This window comes from Eleutherodactylus coqui, chromosome 3 (genome assembly GCF_035609145.1).
Source record: "Eleutherodactylus coqui strain aEleCoq1 chromosome 3, aEleCoq1.hap1, whole genome shotgun sequence".
Classification (NCBI taxonomy): Eukaryota; Metazoa; Chordata; class Amphibia; order Anura; family Eleutherodactylidae; genus Eleutherodactylus; species Eleutherodactylus coqui.
Window position 1 is genome coordinate 116,608,682 of NC_089839.1, and position 12,703 is coordinate 116,621,384.

A 12,703-nucleotide genomic window follows, 5' to 3' on the forward strand; every position below is an offset into this window, starting at 1 on the left:
CGTGAACAACAAAGCCTTGCACGAGCTGTAAAGGCATCACACACAGTCTGCCCTCGCTCAGGTCGTCTCACAAGCCATCGGAACATCCATTAGCACCAGGTCAGGTAGCTGCGATGGTCCTTTAAGAGTCAGACTGTGAATGAGTAGAAGTGCACAGTAAACCATCTTCCGATCGGATGGCTGCACTTGGGACGATGTACTCATGTAGAAACTGCTCTCCAGACAACTGCCACACCCAACTGTGAAGTTTTAAAAGAGGTTCTGTGGTGATGTGGTGGTGTTTCTATTGGGCCATTGGCTATGGTGAAGTCCAACCTCAGCACCAACGAGTACAGATACATTCTGTACAACGTAGCATTAGCTACCCCGTGGCAATACTTTGATACAGCTCTGTGTCTCTACAAACATGACCGAGCACCATGTCATAGCGGACACAATAAGGCTTGGCCTGAGGAGCACAACCTCTTCAAATTTCATTGGACAGTTGAAAGTCCAGGTCTCAATCCCATTGAGCATCTTTGGGAAGAACTAGGGCGCCGTATCCATACACAGTCAACATCCCCAGCATCATTATCTGAAATGCTCCTTGTAGAATGGAGGCAAATTGCTCCACACACCTATTAGAATTTGAAAGCAGCCTAGGAGTTATTGAGGCCAAAGGCGGCTCAACACCATATTGAAAAATGGGAGTAAATTTGGAAATTCATGACCTACTGTGTGTTTCAATACTTTTGTCAACATAGTTTATAATCAAGAGCGTATATATATAAAAAACAAAACAAAAAAACAAAAACAAAAACAGAGTGGTCATCCCATTCTGGGAGCATTATCTTGAATTTTGCTGAGGGTGGTAAGGTTTCCGGCCAGCTGTGAATAAATATCTTGCTGGATACTGTCTCCACTGAGTGGTGTTCCACAACACCTATCCACAGGATGTGCTTATCTATGGGGGTTCGAATGCTGGGAGCCACACAGATCAAGATTTTAGCCCTGTCATGTGCTGAAATGTGGGCAGCAGAGGCCGTACACGCACCACCAAGATAGCCAAACGCTTGTACTCCATCTCAGGTGCTTCCATTGAAGTGAATACAGCAGAGAAGTCCATGCAAGGCCTCTGCTGCCTAGCTTCAGCAATTGGCAGGGTTGAAAATTAGATTCTGTAAACAACTTACTGTAAAATCTTTTTCATTGGGAGACACAGGTTTGACCTTAGGCATATAGCACTTGCTGATTGGCAGTGGAAACTAAGCACACAAACGAGTTGGCCCCTCCCACTTGCTATATACCCTCTGTAGGTACTCAGCTAATCAGTTTTGTATGCAAGCAGTAAGAGCGCCGCAGTGGTGCTTGTTACAAAATGGTAGTGTTTAAAATAACTTAGGAGAGTGCCAGTGTGTCCATAGACAAAAAAAAGAACCTCTATCGGGTGGGTGCTGTGTCCCCCAACGAGCATGACAAAAAAGATTTTACAGTAAGTTCTTTTCTTTACAAAATCTAGTTTTCTCGTCTATTATTGGGGGACACAGCAAAGACCTTGGGAAGTTCCAGAGCAGTACCCAAGGGGCTGGAAAATATAAGAAGTCGCATTTGTACAGAAGCGTAATCAGCTGTTTAACAGCGACTAGCGTTAATGGGTGCCTAGACATCCAGTATGCTCAGAGATGGAGCATAAAGGGGCCTGAGTAAACAGTCTCATCCCCCCACCGGAAAAAAGGCTCCCAATGAGGAGCTTCCAATGAGGCACCCATTGTCCGAGAAATATGTGTCGTAACACAGCCTGAACATATGAGGTCTCTGGCATGGTAACCCTGCACTGCCACGAAGCAGCAGTTTGGCAAGGAACCCACCTCGGAAACTCAAGGATCCACTAGTGTTGTCGGGAGCCTGCGACATGAATCACCAACGACATGAGTGACCCACGCCTGGATGGACACAGCTGACTGAGCTAGCAGCACAGTCCTCCCCTAGAAAGAAAGAGATGTTGGTTTAGTTCCGAGGCCGCCAGGAGAGAAAATCGGACTCTAGTGGCTCCGCATGCTGGAGCTGACCGGAGGGGAGCCAGTAGACGGATCTACAGCCCCCAGGCACCATGTCGGAGGGCGAACCCCTCGGCCTACCACTACACTTAGATAAAACAAGACGACATACTCTTTGACTGACTGGATGTCAATCCCATATAGCGGCGCGAGCGCACATAGAATACGGCTCTGGGCTGCCCGAGCCTGCGTCTCATCCTGCAAGCGGGGAAAGCGCTAAAGCTGCCTGCAAGGACACTGCAGACGGGCCACCATAAGGAAGCTAGCCATCAGGCAAGACTCCACCGTTCCGGAGCGGAGAAGAGGAGCAATGTGTCCGTGGACTTTCTGCGCACAGTACTCCTTCCATATGGAAGGTACCACAGATGTCAGCAAGCCCAGAGTACTGCTGATAACCAGCTCGAACATGGCTGGATGCAATCCCATACTGCATCGAAAGTTGCATAGCACATTTCTCTTGCCCGTCATCCTGGACATGGCAGGCAGCCTTGGCGCTGTGTCCGAGAACCGCAAGCAGTAACCCTTAGGCTGCCTGTCCATGGGCGCGTTTGAATTGCATTCCCCGCGGCGATAATCTGGCTGCGGGGAACGCAGTGAACGCTCTCCATAGCAACGCTATGGAGTACGCTTCCCCCCTGTTCACAAGCGGAGAATCATTGCGATTCTCCGCTCGCGGCCGGCAAATTGCAGCATGCTGCTATTTTCCACGGTCAGCCGATCTGTCAGATAGGCTGACAGCGGAGATCCGTCTGCTGGCTCCCGCTCCCGGGGCGGCGCCCGTGGATAGGCAGCCTTAGTGAGCTAACCATTAGGCAAGGCTCAACCCGGTCTGTAACAGACCTGAGGGGCGATGAGTCCGGAGACTCCCTGTGTGAGTACTCCTTCCATATGGAGGGTACCACAGGTCTCAGCAATGCCGGAGCCATGCTGGCAATTAGTTTGAACACGGTCGTTTGTAAGATGAGATATTCTCTGGCTGGATGTAAATCTCGTATTGTAGCGACAGCGCAAATAATTCTGTGGCTCTGGCCGGCCTCTGTTCGCATGTCATCCTGGACTTGGAGATTGCACTAAAGCTGTCTGCGGGGAACTGCAGGAGGAGCAACAGGGGAGCAATGCTCAACCCGATGCAGAGCAGACATGAGGAGCGCTGAGTCCTGAGAATCCCTGTGCGAGCATCTCAGCAAGTTATTCCCCCCCCCCCCCCCAGGTAAAATTTCACTGCAAAACAAGTAGGACTAAAAAACTCTGAATTACTGAATGTTTAGACATTACAGAAGCTATCTTCACATGCTTAACACCTTATTTTTATTTAATTTCACTTTAACAAATCACAGCTATTAAACTAGACCACAAACCAGATTTAAAGAGGTTGTCATAGGAATCATTTTCATACCAAAAGTCCAAAAATGCTGTTAAACCTTTTTTTCTCTTGTTAACCTCATATTATACTAAAAATCAACACAAAAGTTCAATTTGCTCATACAGAGCTTTCAATGAAAGCAAACAAAAAAGTTTTCAAAAAAACAAAAGAAATAAACAAACAAAAGAAATAATCCAAGTTAATAATGATCTAATTCATACTTTCTTTTGAAAAAATGCAAGCGGTAGTCCTTTGCAAGGGTTAATTTACCTATTTCAGCAAGCAAAACTTCTGCAATATGTCGATGTGCAGTTCCCTGGTACACCATACCAATGCCAATCACAGCAGCCACCTGCACATTGTGCGGGACATCCAGCTCAGTGGATGTGGGAGGTAAGAGAGCTGGGATGTGAATGCTGAGAAGTCGTGTAATGGAGATGTCCATTGTACCAAGTTTGCCTGCGGAAACCCCAAGCAGCAGTCCAATACTTGTCATCTCGTGACCCTGTGTGGAAAGACGAGAGGGGGAATCATGATTGAAGAGCAACAGGTACAGGGTCAATATAAGATTCGCTGCAGTATTGACACAGCGTATGTTGAAATGTGCAACTCCAATCAGTTTGCAACATTTTGTGGGGGTTTAATGACAAAATGTATGACTGTCGGGAGCTTGGCAAATTGGAGTTTCCAACTATTTATGGGAATAATAGTAACACAGCTAGCTGCCATACCTTTGTTAAGTAGTCATGTATATTCAGTGTGGCCAGCTTGGTGAGATGCCCATTTAAACCCAATGCCATAAGAAAACCAGCATACTCATTAGCTAGTTCCGCATTTTTAGGTTTATTGTAAACAATCCAAGCAGAGTCTATCTGGGAGGCAGGTGCAATTTTTAGGCCTGCAGCCACTCCATTGTGAAAACTGGCCCAACAAGCCATGTTCGGTGGTACATCAATGTTTCCACTATTGAGATCCACAGTTGTGTTTCTAGGCGGAGCTCGTCCTGTCCATAAACAAAAAAGGACAAAACATTAAGGTGGAAATTTATTAAGCATTTCAACCCTACTTGCACAAGTTTAGGGTGTACATTTAGGTGGGGTTCACACAGTGTGAAACTGCCGCAGAATTTCTGTTTGGACTCTCTGCATGGAAATTCTGCTGCATTTACAGGGATCTTAAAAATCTCATCCACAAGCTGCAGAAATGACCTGCACAAAGTCAGTGCGGAAATTGACTTGCAGCGTAGAATTCAAATCCGCAACATGTCAATTTTGTCACTGTGTCAGCTGCAGAATTCAACGATTGGGCACATTCCACACAGGAATTCGCAATGAAAACTAATTCAAAACCTGCACCAAATGATGCAAATCTAGAGGCAGACATTCTGCAGTGGAAAGCCTGCTGTCAATATTCCGCTGGAAATCAGCCCTGTATGGACCAAGCCTTAGGCCTCATGTCCACGGGGAAAATCGGGCCCGCTACGGATTCTACATGTAGAATCCGTAGCGGGTCCCTCCTGCCCCGCGGACATGAGTGCTGAAAATAAGAATAAATAAGAATAAACTCACCTCCCATCCGCTCCGTTTCTTCTCTGCGTCGCGGCCGGATCTTCTTTCTTCAGCCGGCGGATGAATTCGTCACGCCGGTGGCACGTCGCCGACGTGCCGCGCGCATGCGCCGGGCACATCCGCCGAGCCGAAGCAAGGGAGATGCGGCCGTAAGGAAGAGAAGACCTTCCCGGCCCGCTGCGGGTGAGTAAATGCTTTTAAATTCCTATTTTAGGTCTCCCGCGGATCCGGACGGCTTCCATAGGCTTCAATAGAAGCCCGCGGGAGCCGTCCCCGCGGGAGACTCGCATGAAAATGGAGCATGGTCCAGATTTTTTCATGCTCCATTTTTTTTAAAATCACTTTTATTGACGATCCGCGGGTATTTATCTACCCGCGGGTGGTCAATGCATCCCTATGGGGTGCGGATCCGCGCGCGGGAGAAGAGTTAAAATCCGCTGCGGATTTTAATTCTTATTTTCCCCGTGGACATGAGCCCTTAGGGTGCACACTCTATGCATTTTTGACCAAGTCCTGGGTTTCCATCCAAATCCACAAAAACAGGATTTAGAAGGAACCATAGGCTTTCTGCTGTCAAATGGACACCTATACATTACATACCTGCACATTTAGTTTCACAATTCATTTAAAAACGAGAATGAAGCAGACCAACCTGTGAGGTTCAGTTTTGGAATAGGAAGTGCTTCAGTAGGAACTGGGTGATGGGAAAATAAAGTGAACATCCCTCGCCCCACAGGTAAAGCCATGGATCTCTGACACAGCTGCAAGAGCCTGCAGGAAATTCAAGTGTATACTTTATTATATAATTAAAGGTACAGAATAATTTTTCATTAAGGGATTATTCTGCTCTTAAACTTTTACAGCATATCCACATGAGATACCTTAAAAAGTACCAGTCCCACCTCTAAGGCCACATTCATCACTGGTCCTGGCCCCACCACCACCAACTACACTGAATGCAGTGGTTAGGGTTAGTTAAGAGCATGGAAATGGCCGTTTCTGTACCTCCCATATAAGATACCCAAACAGAGTAGCACAGTGAGCTATGCAGTTTCCAAAACTTGAGATCTTTGGAAACAGAGTAGCTCGATGTGCCAAACTGAATACGCAATCCCCTTGCTTTCTATGAAAAGAGTGTAGGTCAAAGGAACTTTGCTGTTACCGTTAGCCTAGCTCTGTGGCCACCGTGTATTCAGCGGTGTCCCCATCTCGGCCATGATTAGCAGATATAGGAACACTTCTTTAAAGATGAGACTTTAAAAGTTTTCCTAGTGCTACTTTCTAGGCACGCTTACCTGTTCTCTTTTTCTTCTATGTACTCATGGTCACTCACTTCTGGCATCTGGACAACATTTACGCGCACCGGATGGGAACTTTGAAGAAGTCTCCGCACTTCCTGTACTCTCAAGTCTTCACTCCAAATCAAAGACATCACTTCTTGATTCAAGTCATTCATCCCATCATCCTCCTCTTCTGCCTCCCCTGCAGGAGGAACTTCTGCACATGGAACCTGAGCTGTAAATGACTGAAAGTAGAAATGTCATGTGCTGCATGGGGCAATGACTTCACATATAGAATCTAAGATCAAGTGAAGTTTAGCTCTGCCAAATAGGAGTTTACAGAACTAGAAAAACATGGTTGCCTTCTTCCAAAAGTAACAGCACCCTAGTCCAAAAGTTGTGTGAGATATTATAGCTCAGCCCAATCCATTTAAATGGAGCTGATCTGCAATACCAGACACAAAACATGAACAGTCATGTTCTAATCATGCACAACTCATACCGGGGTGGTATTTAACACACCAGTGCATAAACCTATGTCCAGGTGGAATGCGCGGGATCAGAAGCTGAGCCCACGCCATCCCGCAGTGTGAGCCGGCTGTTACAGATAGCCAGCCTCATGCTTCAATATTTGAGATCAATGAGAATATCAATCTCCGCTGTTAACCCCTACATGCCGTGATCTATACAGAACGCAGCATGTAACAGATTCACCGAAGGAGCACGATCCCTTTCTTATATCACGGAGGTCCGATGGTGTCATCGCAGAGGGCCGAGGGGTTGTCATGGCAACAAGATGCCAGATACTGGTGTCCTGGCTTGTCACTGCCAAGATCGCTACTGTAAATGATAAAGCATTGCGGCACAGAAGTCCTGCAATGCATTACCTTAGTGGTTATGATTTAACTCTACTACATGGACATAAAAAAGTGTTTAACAAAAAAAAAAATTTTTTTTGCTCACTCTACCTTTTTTTTTTCTTTTAAAATATTTTTTTTTTGTAAAGCTCATATTGGGCATCATCACATCCACAACAACCTGTGCAATAAATTGCACACTATTTATCCTGCATGCCAAAAACTAAGAGAAACCTAAAAAACTGAGGAAAATGCTTATTACATCACAGCAATTAAATTTTTTAACTTAAAGGGGTTGTCCCGAGCCAAAACCTCAAAATTTTCAATTAGCCCATTCCCCCTGTCACCCCCCGGCATAAAGCAGCCCTTTAAAGCGGTTATAAACCGCTTCCTACTTACTGTTTAGAAGAAATAATAACTTATAAAGTTCTTCATCTAAGATGGCGCCTGTGATGTCCCAGGGTGCGTTCCACGGTGCACCGAGCTTCCAGGAGGCTTTCATGCGCGCTCCCGAGACGCCGGTCACGTGAGCAGGTGACTGACGTCATCGGTGGAGGCGTGCACTTGTAATGAATGAAACGCCGATCCAGCCACCCCATTGGCTGGTCGGCAGAACGCATCACAGCGGGAGGTGGAGTCTGCCAGAGAATACAGCAAACAGCTGTTTCTCCCTTCTCTTGACCACACAGACGAGCTGTATCGCGCGGGCACGCTGGAGCGGCTCGTTCACAGCAGGGAGAGTACAGACTGCGCAAGCGCGTCTAAAACAGACTGCTGAGGAAGAAATTAGACGGCACCATGGTGACGGGGACGCAGAGACAGCGCGAGGACGGAGACAAGTGAGTGAATAACTTCTGTATGGCTCATATTTAATGCACGATGTATATTACAAAGTGCATTAATATGGCCATACAGAAGTGCTTAACCCCACTTGCTTTCTCGGGACAACCCCTTTAACTTTTTGAACAATTTTAAAATGCTACCAACAGTTTACACACTTTGCTATGCAAGATCCATTCTCTTTCGCAGCACCAAACCACTCTCTCCATGTATTATTGTACACAGTGAAAATAACAGGATTTTAATTTTTTACTGTAAATACCATTTCTTGTCATGTTCATTGGGGAACGCAGAAGACATCGGGTATAGCTGCTGCCCCTAGGAGGCGGACACTAAGCACAAGAGTTAGCTTCTCCCACCGGCTATGCCCCTCCTGAAGGCACTGAGCTAAAATTTGTTTGGCCGCCTGCACACGAACAGATTTGCATTGCAGAATCTGCAGCAGGTGTCTGCACCGCGGATCCTTAGCAAATACTGTTTATAGTATGCTGTGGTAAAGAGCTTCTCCTGCACACTCGCAGAAACCAATTGCAGTTTCCGCGAGCTGGAAGAAAAATCTCAGCAAGCTCCATTTTTGTGAAGTCCGCACGGCCGGCTTCCATTTAAGTGGAAGCTGTCCGACTCGCGGAAAGGTTGCAGGTACCCGCGTCATCGCTTAGCGTCAGCGCAGAAAGAAAAAAAAACATTTAAAAAAATAAAATCTGTACTGTGCATGTCTGACAGAAACGACAGGTATGCAGGGTCACAAGCCGGGCACAGGGTTGGATTCCACTGCAGACTGCAGCAGGCAGAATCAGACCAGTTTGTGTGCAGGCGGCCTTTGTAGGAAAGCAGTGGGAGAAACACCAATTAACACATTACATAAATTAATGCAGACTGAGAAGAAACAAATGATGGCAGAAAAGAATCAGAAAAGGTTAAGGATTCCTCCTGGAGAAGAACTATAGCCTGCAAAGACAAGAAAAATTGGCTGGGTGCTGTGCCCCTCCACCTGCAAAATCAATTTTTCATTGCAAATAACAAAAATCCTGTTTTCTGGTCCATGTCATTGAGGGACAGAACAAGACCTTGGGACGCTTCAAAGTGTCCAAATGTACAAGGTTTGACCACTGAGCTTGTGTCAGACAGCTCAATCTTGTGTTGCTTGCTTTAGGTATTAAAAGAAGGAACCCCCCCTAGCAATCAGATGACAATTTGCAGGGTCTACATGCCCACAGCTCCCAGAGGCTGCATAAATGGCACCATGGACAACCTTACCCAGTATAAACAGTGGCAAACTGGAGTAATAACTGCGCTCCTGAGGAGATCAGAGATGGTCTCCCGAGCATAAATAGGTGTGCAGGAACGACAAGCACCCGTATCCAAAGTACATGCAATAAAAGATATATAGGCAATATAAGACGATTATACAATACAACACCAGCCTTAGCAGAAAAGGGAAGAGTGCAACTATATGCCTATCAAAAACCCTTCGGAAAGAACAAAGTGACTGTTCAGTGCTCCCCAAATGTGTAGGCTTTTCCGATACAGTGGCAAGAATAGGCAATCACTCCTTTATGGAAAGGGTCGCTGTGAATGACGGTTGCACTATGTAAGAAAAGAGGACAAACCCCAAATGGATCTACAGATGGATAGACAATCTTCTATCATTGTTACCCAGAGAAGCCTGAATAAGTATTAATTGGAGGGCATCTTCCTAGAGGTACAATATTGTCAGAAACTGTGTTTGCTTGGACTTAAAGTGCAGGACTCAGCTGTCATGGGGGTCACTGTGCTACCCTGAGTGCTCAGATTCTAGTGTAGTGAGAATTTGCATGAAAGAAAGAAAAAGTGGCAACATAATGTTGGCAATAACTGCACACCAACGTCAATTATATAACGTACCAAAAGAGGGTCTTTGGAACGAAGAAACACGGCAAAACACTTGTTTGAACAGCAATAAGCAATATATAGAGACTAATCATAGACTGGTGTTTGGGAAGCAGAGGAGTTATAGCTGCTTTATTCCACTTTTTCTTCTTGGAGGGGAGAGTACCAGTGTGCCTGATGTAGCACCGTTTGACCTCTCCACTAGGGAAGAGTCTGGGAAGTTAGCTCACCCCCGATTCCCTCCTAAAGGGGAAAACAGAAGAAAAAAAAAAAGCAGGTATTTCTGCCTCCTAGGAACACCAAGTTAAAGACTGATGTAGCTCAGTGCTTGCAGGAGGGGCATAAATGGTGGGAGGAACGAACACTCTTTTGTGCTCGCCCGCTTAGTGTCTGCCCCCTAATGGCAGCGGTTATACCCAAGGTCTTGCTGTGTCCCCCGATGACGGACAAGAAATAGCCAATACTCGCTGGAGATCAGAGCAGTTCTCGAAACCAGAAGGTACTCACAGATTTGGCTTGCGGTATGTTCCCCTGACAGGCTTGCTTGGAAAGATCTTGACGTCCAATGAGAATGCAGACCGCTTCTGGCCAGTCAGAAGCAGGCTCTTGTCGACACTGATAGATGGCATGTCTAATAGGAAGTGCAACTCCAAATGGAAGGGACTCCAAATCTTGTAGAGAAAACCCTTAAAAAATGAAACTAACTGTAAAAGTGTGTTCCAGGACTTAAATATTGGTGATCTAGCCTTAGGATTTGTGGGGGTTTGAGTCCGGACAACCTCATGGTCAGCTTTTTGAAGGGGCCGTGGAACTGGGGCAAGTGCTGCAGACTCTTCACTGTATATCAGACGGAGTGCCATGCTTTGTGCAGCTGCAGTGCCTGGTATTGCAGCTCATTCCCATTAAATTAAAAATATAAGTGAGTGGCAGAACAGCTCAAGAGGTGGTTATAGTGGTCAAGTGAGCGCTGCAGCTCCTTCAAGCAGCTGGTGGAAGGTGGGACACGGGACGAAGCCCCACTTATCTAATGTGAATGACCTACATTACAATGAAAGGCCCATCAGTATTAAAATCACAGAAAACCTTTTAAAATTTGTTTTGTTGAATTAGTTACAAACAAGATTTAGATCAAAGAGTAAATGCAAGGTAACATAATCCATAGTTCTCAGAATAATCTTAACCCATAATAACTTGTATCTGGCATATGTTGTGGGAATGTTCTCCTGCTAAAGAACAAAACAGAATCAAAGTAAACATTATCCAACTGTTAACAGAATGAGAAACAAGCCGTAGGCCACAGACTATTACATTTATCAGGGCATCCTCCGTGCTGACATATGATTTTCTCATAGGGTATTAAGGCGTTAATCAACTGTATCCAAAGAGACCAAGACAGTGAATCGTTGGCTATTCAACGCCTGGGAATGGTTTTACAAGCTAAAAACAAAGTTTATTTAAAAAATATATGTGAATGATGTGTCCATTGTTCTTCATCTAAAATACTAAACAATACAATTTTAGGGTTTTGGGTAAGGGGGGGGTTGATAGCATGGAGAATAGGAAACTAAAAGCATCAGTCCAGAAACTCGCCACGTATTGACAGTCCGATATAAGGAGCCAGAAATCAGAGATTCCAGGTCATGGCAACGATGACAAGTCAATGTAGGAATTTTGTCCATTTTAAATAAATCGGACTGGAGTTAAATAGGCCTGATGTATTATGTATAGTTGTAATAAATTATTATTAATAGCAGGGGAGAATGTCAAGTGGGAGCCAAGCACATCAGGCCAATCATCAGGGGAAAGTGTAGGAATAGGAAGACAGCCATTTTTCTTGAGTTTGAAGGGGTGCAGAGGTATTTTTTGCCAATGCAAGGCAAGTACATAATGCAGAGATGAGACCCTTGGAATTTGAAAATACCTACAGTAGCATATGTAGATATAAATTGTACTATAAGGAGGAAATTGCTTAGTAAGGGTGTGTCGAAGTTGGAAATGTCTATACAATTGGATGCAAGGTACCTGAAAGGCTATAATAGAGTTGGGTATGTGAGAGAAGGGCTACATCCTGGTATACATGTCCCACACCAGTTATGTTTAGGGGAGACCAAAATTGGGGATCTGGTATCGATCGCAATGAAGGCAAGGTTGCCATGCCAAGTCTGGCATAACATCAGATTACAACTGGATAGTTTTCGCCTTTCACGATACAGAGAGCTAACCTGTGTAAAGGCGATACGGCCGATGGTTTAGTATATTCTGGACATTCCAAAAACCTAATCAAACTATTACCAGCCACTACTGTAGCTAAATAATAATTTGCAACAGGCCTAGGAAAGTTCAAAAACTAGGCAGAGATTTCACAATCATATAGTAACTGAAATGATGATAGTGGCATACCTCCCCGGGCTTTGGCCTTTGTAGCGTGGACAGTGTACCCCAAATAAATGTTATGAGAAGAGAGTTCAAAGATTGAAAAAAAGCTTAGAAGTACCTTTACTGCAATGTGTTGTAAGATATATAGACAGGATCAAAGCCTAAGTTTAGTCTTAATTCAAGAAACGGTTTAATAGTTACACCAATGGCATTGGAAAGAGTATCGTTTTTTCTTAGGGAGAGCACCTATGTGATATGTGAGGAGACTTATAAGACCATTCATAATCCTCTAGGAAATATGCAAATGGGAAGGCTTCTAACAAGCCTTGTAACAATGACTGGGAATTACAAGCCAAAGCTAGAATAACCATGCATAGACTTCTGCTTCGTGTTGATTGCCCCTCATTACTCTGCAGTAGATTTCTGACTTGCATGGTTGGCTTTGGGTGATTGTTACAAGGCATGTTCAAAAGGTATGCCATTAACTTGCAGGAATGCTGCCTTCCAATACGTG

The 12,703-nt window shown here is 45.1% G+C and overlaps 1 protein-coding gene across 2 annotated transcripts in view; it reads right to left on the reverse strand.

Moving 5' to 3' along the window:
- The window catches only part of ANAPC1 (anaphase promoting complex subunit 1), a 127,032-nt gene that overhangs the window by 55,718 nt on the left and 58,611 nt on the right, over positions 1-12,703 (reverse strand). For both annotated transcript variants that reach the window (XR_010791192.1, XM_066595992.1), the window contains exons 24-28: positions 10,321-10,499; positions 6,263-6,492; positions 5,620-5,738; positions 4,131-4,402; positions 3,670-3,904 (exon numbers count right to left, since the gene is read on the reverse strand). Coding sequence is in view for 1 of the 2 variants with exons in the window: in XM_066595992.1 (XP_066452089.1) it covers positions 3,670-3,904; positions 4,131-4,402; positions 5,620-5,738; positions 6,263-6,492; positions 10,321-10,499 (1,035 nt within the window). In the remaining variant the exon portion in view is untranslated. The remainder of the gene's footprint in view (positions 1-3,669; positions 3,905-4,130; positions 4,403-5,619; positions 5,739-6,262; positions 6,493-10,320; positions 10,500-12,703) is intronic.